Below are 18,219 nucleotides of genomic sequence, written 5' to 3' on the forward strand. Positions count from 1 at the left end.
GACGTTTCTTTTTTTGCTGAGTTTACTATGTAGGGTATAAATAAGGCTGAACAGAAGCTGAGGAGTGTGAGGGCAGCAGGAGAGAACTGTAGTAACTTACAGACATGTAGGAGCGGGTTCCCACAAAGGAGTTGGCCATGGAGTCGATGAGCTGACCGCTCACTCCAAAGTCACACAGCTTGATCTCACCACGCGAGTTAACCAGGATGTTAGATGGCTTCACATCTGAGAGAGAGGGAGACAGGCAGAGAGGGAGACAGGCAGAGAGGGAGACAGGCAGAGAGGGAGACAGGCAGAAAGGGAGACAAGCAGAGAGAGAGGGTGAGCGAGAAAGAGGGGCATGAAAAATTTAAGAGGGTACAGTCAGTTCCAGTTTGCTCCCTACCCCTTCCCCCTGCTCCCTACCCCTTCCCCCTGCTCCCTACCATTCCCCCTGCTCCCTACCATTCCCCCTGCTCCCTACCCCTTTCCCCTGCTCCCTACCCCTTCCCCCTGCTCCCTTCCCATTCCCCTGCTCCCTACCCCTCCCCCCTGCTCCCTACCCATTCCGTCTGCTCCCTACCCCTTCCCCCTGCTCCCTTCCCATTCCCCCTGCTCCCTACCCCTTCCCCCTGCTCTCTACCCCTTCCCCCTGCTCCCTACCCCTTCCCCCTGCTCCCTACCCCTTCCCCCTGCTCCCTACCCCTTCCCCCTGCTCCCTACCCCTTCCCCCTGCTCCCTACCCCTTCCCCCCTGCTCCCTACCCCTTCCCCCTGCTCCCTACCCCTTCCCCCTTCCCCCTGCTCCCTACCCATTCCACCTGCTCCCTACCCATTCCCCCTGCTCCCTACCCCTTCCCCCTGCTCCCTACCCATTCCCCCTGCTCCCTACCCATTCCCTCTGCTCCATACCCATTCCCCCTGCTCCCTACCCATTCCCCCTGCTCCCTACCCATTCCCTCTGCTCCCTACCCCTTCCCCCTGCTCCCTACCCATTCCCTCTGCTCCCTACCCCTTCCCCCTGCTCCCTACCCCTTCCCCCTGCTCCCTACACCTTCCCCCTGCTCCCTTCCCATTCCTCCTGCTCCCTACCCCTTCCCCCCTGCTCCCTACCCCTTCCCCCTGCTCCCTACCCATTCCCCCTGCTCCCTACCCCTTCCCCCTGCTCCCTACCCCTTCCCCCCTGCTCCCTACCCCTTCCCCCCTGCTCCCTACCCCTTCCCCCTGCTCCCTACCCCTTCCCCCTGCTCCCTACCCATTCCCCCTGCTCCCTACCCATTCCCCCTGCTCCCTACCCATTCCCCCTGCTCCCTACCCCTTCCCCCTGCTCCCTACCCCTTCCCCCTGCTCCCTACCCATTCCCCCTGCTCCCTACCCCTTCCCCCTGCTCCCTACCCCTTCCCCCTGCTCCCTACCCATTCCCCCTGCTCCCTACCCCTTCCCCCTGCTCCCTACCCCTTCCCCCTGCTCCCTACCCATTCCCCCTGCTCCCTACCCCTTCCCCCTGCTCCCTACCCATTCCCCCTGCTCCCTACCCATTCCCCCTGCTCCCTACCCCTTCCCCCTGCTCCCTACCCCTTCCCCCTGCTCCCTACCCCTTCCCCCTGCTCCCTTCCCATTCCTCCTGCTCCCTACCCCTTCCCCCCTGCTCCCTACCCCTTCCCCCTGCTCCCTACCCCTTCCCCCTGCTCCCTACCCATTCCCCCTGCTCCCTACCCCTTCCCCCTGCTCCCTACCCCTTCCCCCTGCTCCCTACCCCTTCCCCCTGCTCCCTACCCCTTCCCCCTGCTCCCTACCCCTTCCCCCTGCTCCCTACCCCTTCCCCCTGCTCCCTACCCCTTCCCCCTGCTCCCTACCCCTTCCCCCCTGCTCCCTACCCATTCCCCCTGCTCCCTACCCCTTCCCCCTGCTCCCTACCCCTTCCCCCTGCTCCCTACCCCTTCCCCCTGCTCCCTACCCATTCCCCCTGCTCCCTACCCCTTCCCCCTGCTCCCTACCCATTCCCCCTGCTCCCTACCCCTTCCCCCTGCTCCCTACCCATTCCCCCTGCTCCCTACCCCTTCCCCCTGCTCCCTACCCCTTCCCCCCTGCTCCCTACCCCTTCCCCCTGCTCCCTACCCATTCCCCCTGCTCCCTACCCCTTCCCCCTGCTCCCTACCCCTTCCCCCTGCTCCCTACCCCTTCCCCCTTCTCCCTACCCATTCCCCCTGCTCCCTACCCCTTCCCCCCTGCTCCCTACCCATTCCCCCTGCTCCCTACCCCTTCCCCCCTGCTCCCTACCCCTTCCCCCTGCTCCCTACCCCTTCCCCCTGCTCCCTACCCATTCCCCCTGATCCCTACCCCTTCCCCCTGCTCCCTACCCCTTCCCCCTGCTCCCTACCCCTTCCCCCTGCTCCCTACCCCTTCCCCCTGCTACCTACCCCTTCCCCCTGCTCCCTACCCATTCCCCCTGCTCCCTACCCCTTCCCCCTGCTCCCTACCCCTTCCCCCTGCTCCCTACCCATTCCCCCTGCTCCCTACCCCTTCCCCCTGCTCCCTACCCCTTCCCCCTGCTCCCTACCCATTCCCCCTGCTCCCTACCCATTCCCCCTGCTCCCTACCCATTCCCCCTGCTCCCTACCCATTCCCCCTGCTCCCTACCCATTCCCCCTGCTCCCTACCCATTCCCCCTGCTCCCTACCCCTTCCCCCTGCTCCCTACCCCTTCCCCCCTGCTCCCTACCCCTTCCCCCTGCTCCCTACCCCTTCCCCCTGCTCCCAACCCCTTCCCCCTGCTCCCAACCCCTTCCCCCCTGCTCCCAACCCCTTCCCCCCTGCTCCCTACCCCTTCCCCCTGCTCCCTACCCCTTCCCCCTGCTCCCTATCCCTTCCCCCTGCTCCCAACCCCTACCCCTTCACCCTTCACCTTACCCCATTCCCCTGCTCCCAACCCCTACCCCTTCCCCCTACCCCAATCCCCTGCACCCTACCCCCACCCCTTCCCCCTGCTCCATGGAGAGACAGACCAGTCATGTACTGGAGTAAATCTAGAACCATGGAGGGACAAGACCAGTCATGTACTGGAGTAAATCTAGAACCACTGAGGGACAGACCAGTCATGTACTGGAGTAAATCTAGAACCATGGAGGGACAAGACCAGTCATGTACTGGAGTAAATCTAGAACCATGGAGAGACAGACCGACCAGTCATGTACTGCAGTAAATCTAGAACCATGGAGAGACAGACCAGTCATGTACTGCAGTAAATCTAGAACCATGGAGAGACAGACCAGTCATGTACTGGAGTAAATCTAGAACCATGGAGGGACAAGACCAGTCATGTACTGGAGTAAATCTAGAACCATGGAGAGACAGACCGACCAGTCATGTACTGCAGTAAATCTAGAACCATGGAGAGACAGACCAGTCATGTACTGCAGTAAATCTAGAACCATGGAGAGACAGACCAGTCATGTACTGGAGTAAATCTAGAACCATGGAGGGACAGACCAGTCATGTACTGCAGTAAATCTAGAACCATGGAGAGACAGACCAGTCATGTACTGGAGTAAATCTAGAACCACTGAGGGACAGACCAGTTATGTACTGCAGTAAATCTAGAACCACACAGGGACAGACCAGTTATGTACTGGAGTAAATCTAGAACCACGCAGGGACAGACCAGTCATGTACTGCAGTAAATCTAGAACCACTGAGGGACAGACCAGTCATGTACTGGAGTAAATCTAGAACCACGCAGGGACAGACCAGTCATGTACTGCAGTAAATCTAGAACCATGGAGGGACAGACCAGTCATGTACTGGAGTAAATCTTTAGACTCAGAGAAATGCCACCATGCCGATTAGTGTAAGCAACCAAAATGATACTGCGTAACATCACCTCCATTACTTATGGGTCAAAGAGTTGATTTCTACGTTCCACGTGAGGTAGCGACTATAGTTAACAGTACAAAAGCCCAAGACGTTACTAGCGCCCTCTGGACAAAAATAGGAAACAACGCAGAACGCGGTAAGGAGTAGATCAATCGATGCAGTAGGTTTTTTTAAATGTTGGTGAACATTGGTATCTGGCTGACGTATTTTAGACATTTGGCCTCATTAGATATTAATCTCAAACTAATAGACGTCAATGAGTGTGAAGCAAAGAGTGAGAGATGGCCAACAGAGATTGGTAATAGTATATACAGTAAAACGTTGATTAAAACTCAAATGATGTGTTCCAATAAGGAGAGAGTAAAGGGGGGGGGGGGGGGGGGGCAGTGGCCTCCTTGTGAACAAAAGTTATCATGTTTAGTTTAGTCTGTAATAAAAAAATTTTTTTTCCGATTTTAAGGTTTAGCATAAGGAAAACGAACTAAATGTAAATTTTCTTTTCCAGGAGAGGATTGTGGTGGACACTATGTCTCCCTTTGAAATCCCACCAGATTGTGTTCTGCTGTATGGATTCCTCCCCCAGGGTTAACCCTTTAACTCTCTGACCCCCGTAACTCTGCAGTGAAGTCACCAATATGATCGGGGAGCATAAGTCTGGTTTCAACAGTGTGTTGTTTTAATTGTCTTTGACATTTTTTTGTTTTTATAGACATTTTTTTATTTTTTTTGAATATTGAGAATGTAATAATTAGTCATACAGTGACGGTTTGTCTGGAAACTCTGAATCAGAAATGCTTTAAATTGTTGTTCTGGTCTGTCTCCTCTCAAGGTTATAACGATAGTACTAGAGACAGAGAGAGACAGAGACAGAGATAGTTATAACGATAGTACTAGAGACAGAGAGAGACAGAGACAGAGATAGTTATAACGATAGTACTAGAGACAGAGAGAGACAGAGACAGAGATAGTTATAACGATAGTACTAGAGACAGAGAGAGACAGAGACAGAGATAGTTATAACGATAGTACTAGAGACAGAGAGAGACAGAGACAGAGATAGTTATAACGATAGTACTAGAGACAGAGAGAGACAGAGACAGAGATAGTTATAACGATAGTACTAGAGACAGAGAGAGACAGAGACAGAGATAGTTATAACGATAGTACTAGAGACAGAGAGAGACAGAGACAGAGATAGTTATAACGATAGTACTAGAGACAGAGAGAGACAGAGACAGAGATAGTTATAACGATAGTACTAGAGACAGAGAGAGACAGAGACAGAGATAGTTATAACGATAGTACTAGAGACAGAGAGAGACAGAGACAGAGATAGTTATAACGATAGTACTAGAGACAGAGAGAGACAGAGACAGAGATAGTTATAACGATAGTACTAGAGACAGAGAGAGACAGAGACAGAGATAGTTATAACGATAGTACTAGAGACAGAGAGAGACAGAGACAGAGATAGTTATAACGATAGTACTAGAGACAGAGAGAGACAGAGATAGTTATAACGATAGTACTAGAGACAGAGAGAGACAGAGACAGAGATAGTTATAACGATAGTACTAGAGACAGAGAGAGACAGAGACAGAGATAGTTATAACGATAGTACTAGAGACAGAGAGAGACAGAGACAGAGATAGTTATAACGATAGTACTAGAGACAGAGAGAGACAGAGACAGAGATAGTTATAACGATAGTACTAGAGACAGAGAGAGACAGAGACAGAGATAGTTATAACGATAGTACTAGAGACAGAGAGAGACAGAGACAGAGATAGTTATAACGATAGTACTAGAGACAGAGAGAGACAGAGACAGAGATAGTTATAACGATAGTACTAGAGACAGAGAGAGACAGAGACAGAGATAGTTATAACGATAGTACTAGAGACAGAGAGAGACAGAGACAGAGATAGTTATAACGATAGTACTAGAGACAGAGAGAGACAGAGACAGAGATAGTTATAACGATAGTACTAGAGACAGAGAGAGACAGAGACAGAGATAGTTATAACGATAGTACTAGAGACAGAGAGAGACAGAGACAGAGATAGTTATAACGATAGTACTAGAGACAGAGAGAGACAGAGACAGAGATAGTTATAACGATAGTACTAGAGACAGAGAGAGACAGAGACAGAGATAGTTATAACGATAGTACTAGAGACAGAGAGAGACAGAGACAGAGATAGTTATAACGATAGTACTAGAGACAGAGAGAGACAGAGACAGAGATAGTTATAACGATAGTACTAGAGACAGAGAGAGACAGAGACAGAGATAGTGACTCCACGCGGTATTTTGTCAACCGTGCCTGTAATTGATTTAGGGTTGCCCCCCCCCCAAAAGATTGGGCTATCGGGGTGATTGTGGGGGTCTGAAAACTGGGAAATGTATAGTAATTTAGACCTAAAAATGCACTGAGATACCAATCTGTCATTAACAGGGCATGTCTTTGGCACATGGCAGTGTAAAACAGGGACAAATGTACAGAGAAGACTTCAAGCTGTAAACATAAAATGAAAATACTCTATGTTAACATCCCTAGTATATTACTTCCTGTCTGTAAATGTACATTCTGCCAGCGTCTGGGGGGGGTGCTAAATTTGAGGGTCTTAAAAAATGGGAGTGATAGAACTAGGGACTGACGGAAAGGAGAGACAGAGCGCTGACCTTAAACTGTGAGGAGAGCACCAAGCGAGAGAGTAGGGTGTACTACTCATCCTGCAGGTGGTTTCTGAAACAAATTAAATATTTGTAGTAATCCATTAAGTCTAGAGAGAGAGGGGTTTCTTCCCAAGGAAACGTTATCTTTTCATGTCCTCCAAGAGCGAGGGTATCAGAAACCCATTTTAGATTGCAGTGTGGGCGATGCTAACCATAATTGTAGCATTGATGGTAGGAGGGTTTTTGTTTGACCAATCCCAATAGGGGATTCCGTTGTCATGGAGCTCAGTGAAGATCGACCAATCCCATTTAGATAGAACAGATGGGATGGATGATGGTCCTTGCCCTAATCTCATTCTCATCACAGGGTTGGTGTGACTATTATTAAGCATGTAATTTTCTGGTCTTCCCTGTTTCAAGCCAATAGGTTTTATAGGTGTTGTGGAACATGTGAGTGATGAAGATGAAGATGAAGGGAATGTTCAAGATGAAGGGAATGTTCAAGATGAAGGGAATGTTGGAAACTGATTAATTGACTTGAGCATTGTTTTAGCATGTTTATAATCATATAAGTAACCTAGCGATAGTGATCGATGTTGTTATGCAGTGTGGTTTTAATAAATCTAGTTTCAGCTTTTTTTTCTTCCTGAGTCCGGCTGGAATTTGAACCAGAATCTAAGAACCAGACAGCTCTATTTCACTCTAGGACCAGCAGTGAAGGGTTTTCTCCTTAAAAATGTATCTTTCCCTCGAATGGGATTCGAACTCACAGCCACCATATTACCAACACCGTGGAGTAGTCAACTTTAGTGGAGCTCACCACCACTACCTGTCACGCCCTGACTTTAGTTATATTTGCTTTCTTTATTATTTGGTTAGGTCAGGGTGTGATTGTCTAGGGGTTTTTGTTTATCTATGGGGATTTTGTATTGTCTAGGGGTTGTAGGTTTATGGTGGCCTGAGTGGGTTCCCAATCAGAGACAGCTGTTTATCGTTGTCTCTGATTGGGGAGCCTATTTAGGTTGCCATTTTCCAAGTTGGTTTTGTGGGTAGTTGTCCATGTTTAGTTGCCTGTGAGCACTACGTTGGCGTCACGGTTTGTTTGTTTGTTTGTTTGTTTGTTTGTTTGTTTGTTTGTTTGTTTGTTTGTTTGTTTGTTTGTCAAGTGTTCTTCGTTGAATTAAAATATGTATTCCAATCGCGCTGCACCTCGGTCCACTCCTTTAAATGGCCGTGAATATGGTGGCTGTGAGTTCGAATCCCATTCAGGGAAACATTCAGGCTAGCAGTAGTGGGTACATAACTGCTATTGGAAAACAACACGAGAATAAAATCGCCTTTGACTTTTACAATAGATTTTGTATGACGTCAGAAGGCTAGTTAAGGAAGCATCATGCAACAAAAATATAATGTCACATTAGACCACGGGGAACTAATTAAAGAAAACAGTTCTGCCTCTGGTGGCCAAATTGACCTGAGGAACAAATGTGATTGGATGGTTCACAAACCACTCCAGAGCATGACCAGTAATCCTAATATAGTTCAATTTCTGCACAGCGACAGTATGGTCCACAGTGTTAAACACCAAGACATTATGAATGACAATATGAATGATTAGCTATAAATCTGCAGTTTTGAAATAAATGAATATCTTTCGAACCCCCTCCTTTCTCCGTCTCACCTCTATGCATGATCTTGTGTTTCTCTCTCAGGTAGGAGAGGCCTTTAATCACCTGGAGGAGCAGAGGGACAGACACCATCACATACAGCAGTAGTACATCACATACAGTAGTAGTACATCACATACAGCAGTAGTACATCACATACAGCAGTAGTACATCACATACAGTAGTAGTACATCATACAGCAGTAATACATTATACAGCAGTAGTACATCACATACAGTAGTAGTACATCATACAGCAGTAGTACATCACATACAGCAGTAGTACATCACATACAGTAGTAGTACATCATACAGCAGTAGTACATCATACAGCAGTAGTACATCACATACAGTAGTAGTACATCATACAGCAGTAGTACATCACATACAGCAGTAGTACATCACATACAGCAGTAGTACATCACATACAGTAGTAGTACATCATACAGCAGTAGTACATCATACAGCAGTAGTACATCACATACAGTAGTAGTACATCATACAGCAGTAGTACATCATACAGCAGTAGTACATCACATACAGCAGTAGTACATCATACAGCAGTAGTACATCATCATACAGCAGTAGTACATCATACAGCAGTAGTACATCACATACAGCAGTAGTACATCATACAGCAGTAGTACATCATACAGCAGTAGTACATCATACAGCAGTAGTACATCACATACAGCAGTAGTACATCACATACAGCAGTAGTACATCATACAGCAGTAGTACATCATACAGCAGTAGTACATCACATACAGCAGTAGTACATCATACAGCAGTAGTACATCAGCATACAGCAGTAGTACATCATACAGCAGTAGTACATCACATACAGCAGTAGTACATCACATACAGCAGTAGTACATCATCATACAGCAGTAGTACATCACATACAGTAGTAGTACATCACATACAGTAGTAGTACATCACATACAGTAGTAGTACATCACATACAGCAGTAGTACATCACATACAGCAGTAGTACATCATACAGCAGTAGTACATCATGCAGCAGTAGTACATCACATACAGTAGTAGTACATCATACAGCAGTAGTACATCATACAGCAGTAGTACATCACATACAGTAGTAGTACATCACATACAGCAGTAGTACATCATACAGCAGTAGTACATCACATACAGCAGTAGTATATCATACAGCAGTAGTACATCATACAGCAGTAGTACATCACATACAGCAGTAGTACATCACATACAGCAGTAGTACATCATACAGCAGTAGTACATCACATACCGCAGTAGTAGTACATCACATACAGTAGTAGTACATCATACAGCAGTAGTACATCACATACAGCAGTAGTACATCACATACAGCAGTAGTACATCACATACATCAGTAGTACATCATCATACAGCAGTAGTACATCATACAGCAGTAGTACATCACATACAGCAGTAGTACATCACATACAGCAGTAGTACATCATACAGCAGTAGTACATCATACAGCAGTAGTACATCACATACAGCAGTAGTACATCATACAGCAGTAGTACATCACATACAGCAGTAGTACATCATCATACAGCAGTAGTACATCATACAGCAGTAGTACATCACATACAGTAGTAGTACATCATACAGCAGTAGTGTATCATACAGCAGTAGTACATCACATACAGTAGTAGTACATCACATACAGTATTAGTACATCATACAGCAGTAGTACATCATACAGTAGTAGTACATCATACAGCAGTAGTACATCATACAGCAGTAGTACATCATACAGCAGTAGTACATCATACAGCAGCAGCAGTAGTACATCATACAGCAGTAGTACATCATACAGTAGTAGTACATCATACAGCAGCAGCAGTAGTACATCATACAGCAGTAGTACATCATACAGCAGTAGTACATCACATACAGTAGTAGTACATCATACAGCAGTAGTACATCAGCATACAGCAGTAGTACATCATACAGCAGTAGTACATCACATACAGCAGTAGTACATCATACAGCAGTAGTACATCATACAGCAGTAGTACATCATACAGCAGTAGTACATCAGCATACAGCAGTAGTACATCATACAACAGTAGTACATCACATACAGCAGTAGTACATCATACAGCAGTAGTACATCATACAGCAGTAGTACATCATACAGCAGTAGTACATCATACATCAGTAGTACATCATACAGCAGTAGTACATCACATACAGCAGTAGTACATCACATACAGTAGTAGTACATCACATACAGCAGTAGTACATCATACAGCAGTAGTACATCATACAGCAGTAGTACATCATACAGCAGTAGTACATCACATACAGCAGTAGTACATCATACAGCAGTAGTACATCACATACAGCAGTAGTACATCACATACAGTAGTAGTACATCATACAGCAGTAGTACATCATACAGCAGTAGTACATCACATACAGTAGTAGTACATCATACAGCAGTAGTACATCATACAGGCCTACAGTATAATTAATATGGTTCAAAACATTCTTTCATTGAAATCTCCCTGAATACATCATTCAGTCCTTTTTGTGTTGTAATTTTAGATTTTTAGCTCAGTAAATGAGAGACAGAGATAAAAGCAACATCGTCAGACCCAACTAAACGATGAGGAAACTAAACTATGATTACCCTACACAGAATACCTGACTACTGTTACTGACCCAAAATGAAGGAAAGCTTTGACTATGTACAGACTCAGTGAGCATATCCTTGCTATTGAGAAAGGCCGCCGTAGGCAGACCTGGCTCTCAAGAGAAGACAGGCTATGTGCACAAAATGAGGTGAAAACTGAGCTGCACTTCCTAACCTCCTGCCAAATGTATGACCATATTAGAGACACATATTTCCCTCAGATTATACAGACCCACAAAGAATTTGAAAACAAACCCAATTTTGATAAACTCCCATATCTATTGGGTGAAATACCACAGTGTGACATCACAGCAGCAAGATTTGTGACCTGTTGCCACAAGAAAAGGGCAACCAGTGAAGAACAAACACCATTGTAAATACAACCCATATTTATGTTGATTTATTTTCCCTTTTGTACTTTAACTATTTGCACTTCATTACAACACTGTATATAGACATAATATGACATTTGTAATGTATTTATTATTTTGGAACTTCTGTGAGTGTAATGTTTACTGTAAATATTTATTGTTTATTTCCCTTTTGTTTATTGTCTACTTCACTTGCTTTGGCAATGTTAGCATATGTTTCCCATGACAATAAAGCCCCTTGAATTGAAATTGAATTCAGAGAGAGGGTCAGAGAGATAGATGAAGAGAGGGAGAGACATAGATGTGTTTGAGGTACCCACAGCGATGCTGACTAGAGAGACAGAGACAGAGATAGATGAAGAGAGAGAGAGACATAGATGTGTTTGAGGTACCCACAGCGATGCTGACTTTCCCCAGGATCTGTTCTGGTATCTTTCCTGCTTTCTTCAGAGACTGATCCAGAGAACCACCGTCCTGCAGACAGAGAGATGGACGGGGACAGAGGGACAGAGAGATGGACGGGGACAGAGGGACAGAGAGATGGATGGGGACAGAGGAACAGAGAGATGGAAGGGGACAGGAACAGAGAGATGGATGGGGACAGAGGAACAGAGAGATGGAAGGGGACAGGAACAGAGAGATGGACGGGGACAGGAACAGAGAGATGGACGGGGACAGAGGAACAGAGAGATGGGCAGAAGAAGGTATTTTAAATAATTAAACTTCATTACAGTAAAAGGTTCAGACACCTAATTAATACTAATTAATACTAATTAATACACCATATTGTTATTATTATTTATGTTGCTCCTTTGCACCCCAGTATCTCTACTTGCACATTCATCTTCTGCACATCAATCACCCCGGGTTTTAATTGCTATGTTATAATTACTTCGCCACCGTGGCCTATTTATTGCCTTAACTCCCTTATCTTACCTCATTTGCACTCATTGTATATAGACTTTTTGTTTTCTTTTGTTCTACTGTATTATTGACTGTATGTTTTGTTTACTCCATGTGTAACTCTGTGTTGTTGTATGTGTCGAATTGCTTTGCTTTATCTTGGCCAGGTCGCAGTTGTAAATGAGAACTTGTTCTCAACTAGCTTACCAGGTTAAATAAAGGTGATCTGGTCTACCTGGTTAAATAAAGGTGATCTGGTCTACCTGGTTAAATAAAGGTGATCTGGTCTACCTGGTTAAATAAAGGTGATCTGGTCTACCTGGTTAAATAAAGGTGAACTGGCCTACCTGGTTAAATAAAGGTGAACTGGTCTACCTGGTTAAATAAAGGTGAACTGGCCTACCTGGTTAAATAAAGGTGATCTGGTCTACCTGGTTAAATAAAGGTGATCTGGTCTACCAGGTTAAATAAAGGTGATCTGGTCTACCTGGTTAAATAAAGGTGATCTGGTCTACCTGGTTAAATAAAGGTGATCTGGTCTACCTGGTTAAATAAAGGTGATCTGGTCTACCTGGTTAAATAAAGGTGATCTGGTCTACCTGGTTAAATAAAGGTGATCTGGTCTACCTGGTTAAATAAAGGTGATCTGGTCTACCTGGTTAAATAAAGGTGATCTGGTCTACCTGGTTAAATAAAGGTGATCTGGTCTACCTGGTTAAATAAAGGTGATCTGGTCTACCTGGTTAAATAAAGGTGAACTGGCCTACCTGGTTAAATAAAGGTGATCTGGTCTACCTGGTTAAATAAAGGTGAAATATAAAAAATAAAAAATATATACAGTTGAAGTCAGAAGTTTACATACACCTTTCGCCAAATACATTTAAACTAATTTTTTCACAATTCCTTACATTTAATCCTAGTAAAAATTCCCTGTCTTAGGTCAGTTAGAATCACCACTTTATTTTAAGAATGTGAAATGTCAGAATAATAGTGACTTGGTGTAAAAGATGGAGACTCATGATTAACCAGACTAAAAAACAGATAATGACTTGGTATAAAAGATGGAGACTCATGATCAACCAGACTAAAACACAGATAGTGACTTGGTGTAAAAGATGGAGACTCATGATTAACCAGACTAAAACACAGATAGTGACTTGGTGTAAAAGATGGAGACTCATGATTAACCAGACTAAAACACAGATAGTGACTTGGTGTAAAAGATGGAGACTCATGATCAACCAGACTAAAACACAGATAGTGACTTGGTGTAAAAGATGGAGACTCATGATTAACCAGACTAAAACACAGATAATGACTTGGTGTAAAAGATGGAGACTCATGATCAGACTAAAACACAGATAATGACTTGGTGTAAAAGATGGAGACTCATGATCAACCAGACTAAAACACAGATAGTGACTTGGTGTAAAAGATGGAGACTCATGATTAACCAGACTAAAACACAGATAATGACTTGGTGTAAAAGATGGAGACTCATGATCAGACTAAAACACAGATAATGACTTGGTGTAAAAGATGGAGACTCATGATCAGACAAAAACACAGATAATGACTTGGTGTAAAAGATGGAGACTCATGATCAGACTAAAACACAGATAATGACTTGGTGTAAAAGATGGAGACTCATGATCAGACTAAAACACAGATAATGACTTGGTGTAAAAGATGGAGACTCATGATCAGACTAAAACACAGATAATGACTTGGTGTAAAAGATGGAGACTCATGATCAGACTAAAACACAGATAATGTATTATAGAAAACCAGCGACTAAGAGAAGTGTTTTTCAGTTTTGTTTTGGTGAAGACATTCTGGAGTTTACTAGCATTTATAAATATTTGTGTATTTTTTAATTGATAAACATATGACCTTTCTATAGGGAACATCTGTCCTGGCCGACTCAGGAAGTAGAGCTCTGTCCTGGCCGACTCAGGAAGTAGAGCTCTGTCCTGGCCGACTCAGGAAGTAGAGCTCTGTCCTGGCCGACTCAGGAAGTAGAGCTCTGTCCTGGCCGACTCAGGAAGTAGAGCTCTGTCCTGGCCGACTCAGGAAGTAGAGCTCTGTCCTGGCCGACTCAGGAAGTAGAGCTCTGTCCTGGCCGACTCAGGAAGTAGAGCTCTGTCCTGGCCGACTCAGGAAGTAGAGCTCTGTCCTGGCCGACTCAGGAAGTAGAGCTCTGTCCTGGCCGACTCAGGAAGTAGAGCTCTGTCCTGGCCGACTCAGGAAGTAGAGCTCTGTCCTGGCCGACTCAGGAAGTAGAGCTCTGTCCTGGCCGACTCAGGAAGTAGAGCTCTGTCCTGGCCGACTGAGGAAGTAGAGCTCTGTCCTGGCCGACTCAGGAAGTAGAGCTCTGTCCTGGCCGACTCAGGAAGTAGAGCTCTGTCCTGGCCGACTCAGGAAGTAGAGCTCTGTCCTGGCCGACTCAGGAAGTAGAGCTCTGTCCTGGCCGACTGAGGAAGTAGAGCTCTGTCCTGGCCGACTCAGGAAGTAGAGCTCTGTCCTGGCCGACTGAGGAAGTAGAGCTCTGTCCTGGCCGACTCAGGAAGTAGAGCTCTGTCCTGGCCGACTCAGGAAGTAGAGCTCTGTCCTGGCCGACTGAGGAAGTAGAGCTCTGTCCTGGCCGACTGAGGAAGTAGAGCTCTGTCCTGGCTGACTGAGGAAGTAGAGCTCTGTCCTGGCCGACTCAGGAAGTAGAGCTCTGTCCTGGCCGACTCAGGAAGTAGAGCTCTGTCCTGGCCGACTCAGGAAGTAGAGCTCTGTCCTGGCCGACTCAGGAAGTAGAGCTCTGTCCTGGCCGACTCAGGAAGTAGAGCTCTGTCCTGGCCGACTCAGGAAGTAGAGCTCTGTCCTGGCCGACTCAGGAAGTAGAGCTCTGTCCTGGCCGACTCAGGAAGTAGAGCTCTGTCCTGGCCGACTCAGGAGGTAGAGCTCTGTCCTGGCCGACTCAGGAAGTAGAGCTCTGTCCTGGCCGACTCAGGAAGTAGAGCTCTGTCCTGGCCGACTCAGGAAGTAGAGCTCTTGGGGGAGTTACAGGAAGAGCAAAAACCACTCTAAGATGTTGGTTACGCCACATACTCCAGACTGTATCAGATATGCGTCTGTCCTGTTCTGGACTATTCAGCAGGACTGTGAGGTGCTAAGAGGTGCTTTTAAACGAACACGTCCACAACAGAGCAGTACGTTACTTTTTAGGTGTCCACAAGTTTGCACCTCTACTTGTAATACCTGGGGACATGGGCCTTGGGAACCCTGTGAGGTGAGATGGAAGGTGTGTACGGTGAGACTTTGGAATAGACTGTTGGATAGGGCAACTGCCAGAATAGCTAGTACAGTTTTTTAATGGGATCTATCTATAGGGGAGGGGGAGTCTGGGCAACTGAAATGTCTGACCTTTTTAAACAGTCTGACTGTGAACATCTGTATGAAAACCAAATGAAGGAAGACATAGATATGATAAAAAAAATAAAAAAAACTGTTGATGAAATATGAAGAAAAAAAATTGGTTGGAGGAGATTAATCATAAACCCAAATTGAGAACCTTTTGTTTGATTCAGGGTGAATTGGTGTGTGAGAGACATATATTATGTATAACCGACCTAAAAACAAGAGATCGCTATGTGCACAGGTCAGATCAGGGATATTGCCTCTGCGTATTGAAACAGGTCGGTATTGTGGTGAAATGGAAAAGCCTATGTAATTATTGTGACCTCAAAGAAATAGAGAATTAATAAACTAATTTTATCCTCTATTGCCCTTTCTACCACGATATACGCGTGCTCTTATTCTAGAAAGACCACAAGATATACCCTGGTATTATGTGGCTGAGTGATCACAAGAAATGTAAAAAAAAAAATTTGTCCATTGTGTATTTCTGTTTGCAGAATATTTACATAAAGCCTGGAATAAAATACAAAAAGACTACCTATATTTACATAGTAATAATATTAATCTTCTCTGTGGTTTATGGTGTGTGTATATAGATTGTGTAAAGGTTGTCTACCATATGAATCTTCTCTGTGGTTTATGGTGTGTGTATATAGATTGTGTAAAGGTTGTCTACCATATGAATCTTCTCTGTGGTTTATGGTGTGTATATAGATTGTGTAAAGGCTTGTCTACCATATTAATCTTCTCTTTGTGTCAGACTGGGTTCAAGTGGCTTCTGTTTCTTTTTGTTCTGTATTTATTTGGCTGTTTATGGTATATATGTACAGTGGGGCAAAAAAGTATTTAGTCAGCCACCAATTGTGCAAGTTCTCCCACTTAAAAAGATGAGAGAGGCCTGTAATTTTCATCATAGGTACACTTCAACTATGACAGACAAAATGAGATGAAAAAATCCAGAAAATCACATTGTAGGATTTTTAATGAATTTATAGTGTAGTATAGTGTAGTATAGTGTAGTATAGTGTAGTATAGTGTAGTATAGTGTAGTATAGTGTAGTATAGTGTAGTGTAGTGTAGTGTAGTATAGTGTAGTGTAGTATAGTGTGGTATAGTGTAGTATAGTGTAGTATAGTGTAGTATAGTGCAGTATAGTGTAGTGTAGTGTAGTATAGTGGTGTGGTATAGTGTAGTATGGTGTAGTATAGTGTAGTATAGTGTAGTGTAGTATAGTGTGGTATAGTGTAGTATAGTGTAGTATAGTGTAGTATGGTGTAGTATAGTGTAGTATAGTGTAGTATAGTATAGTGTAGTATAGTGTGGTATAGTGTAGTATAGTGTAGTATAGTGTAGTACAGTGTAGTATGGTGGTGTGGTATAGTGTAGTATAGTGTAGTATAGTGTAGTATGGTGAGGTATAGTGTAGTGTAGTATAGTGTAGTATAGTGTAGTATAGTAGTACCATGTGCTCCATACAGATGCTGATCTCTCCGTCGCTGTAGAAGGTGTAGTATAGTGTAGTATGGTATACTATAATATGGTATATAGTATAGTGTAGTATAGTGTAGTATAGTGTAGTATGGTGTAGTATAGTGTAGTATAGTGTAGTATAGTATAGTGTAGTATAGTGTGGTATAGTGTAGTATAGTGTAGTATAGTGTAGTACAGTGTAGTATGGTGGTGTGGTATAGTGTAGTATAGTGTAGTATAGTGTAGTATGGTGAGGTATAGTGTAGTGTAGTATAGTGTAGTATAGTGTAGTATAGTAGTACCATGTGCTCCATACAGATGCTGATCTCTCCGTCGCTGTAGAAGGTGTAGTATAGTGTAGTATGGTGTAGTATAGTGTAGTATAGTGTAGTATAGTATAGTGTAGTATAGTGTGGTATAGTGTAGTATAGTGTAGTATAGTGTAGTACAGTGTAGTATGGTGGTGTGGTATAGTGTAGTATAGTGTAGTATAGTGTAGTATGGTGAGGTATAGTGTAGTGTAGTATAGTGTAGTATAGTGTAGTATAGTAGTACCATGTGCTCCATACAGATGCTGATCTCTCCGTCGCTGTAGAAGGTGTAGTATAGTGTAGTATGGTATACTATAATATGGTATATAGTATAGTGTAGTATAGTGTAGTATAGTGTAGTATGGTGTAGTATAGTGTAGTATAGTGTAGTATAGTATAGTGTAGTATAGTGTGGTTTAGTGTAGTATAGTGTAGTATAGTGTAGTACAGTGTAGTATGGTGGTGTGGTATAGTGTAGTATAGTGTAGTATAGTGTAGTATGGTGAGGTATAGTGTAGTGTAGTATAGTGTAGTATAGTGTAGTATAGTAGTACCATGTGCTCCATACAGATGCTGATCTCTCCGTCACTGTAGAAGGTGTAGTATAGTGTAGTATGGTATACTATAATATGGTATATAGTATAGTGTAGTATAGTGTAGTATAGTGTAGTATGGTGTAGTATAGTGTAGTATAGTGTAGTATAGTATAGTGTAGTATAGTGTGGTATAGTGTAGTATAGTGTAGTATAGTGTAGTACAGTGTAGTATGGTGGTGTGGTATAGTGTAGTATAGTGTAGTATAGTGTAGTATGGTGAGGTATAGTGTAGTGTAGTATAGTGTAGTATAGTGTAGTATAGTAGTACCATGTGCTCCATACAGATGCTGATCTCTCCGTCGCTGTAGAAGG

At 44.3% G+C, this 18,219-nt stretch overlaps 1 protein-coding gene across 1 annotated transcript in view; it reads right to left on the minus strand.

The window, feature by feature from the left end:
* The window catches only part of LOC139578021 (dual specificity mitogen-activated protein kinase kinase 1-like), a 34,747-nt gene extending 17,717 nt beyond the window's left edge, over positions 1-17,030 (minus strand). The window contains exons 1-4 of the mRNA XM_071405157.1: positions 16,993-17,030; positions 11,616-11,693; positions 8,211-8,262; positions 101-225 (exon numbers count right to left, since the gene is read on the minus strand). Of these exons, the coding sequence (XP_071261258.1) occupies positions 101-225; positions 8,211-8,262; positions 11,616-11,693; positions 16,993-17,004 (267 nt within the window). The 5' untranslated portion in view covers positions 17,005-17,030. The remainder of the gene's footprint in view (positions 1-100; positions 226-8,210; positions 8,263-11,615; positions 11,694-16,992) is intronic.
* Positions 17,031-18,219: the final 1,189 nt, after the last annotated feature.

This window comes from Salvelinus alpinus, chromosome 6, assembly GCF_045679555.1.
Source record: "Salvelinus alpinus chromosome 6, SLU_Salpinus.1, whole genome shotgun sequence".
NCBI lineage: Eukaryota > Metazoa > Chordata > Actinopteri > Salmoniformes > Salmonidae > Salvelinus > Salvelinus alpinus.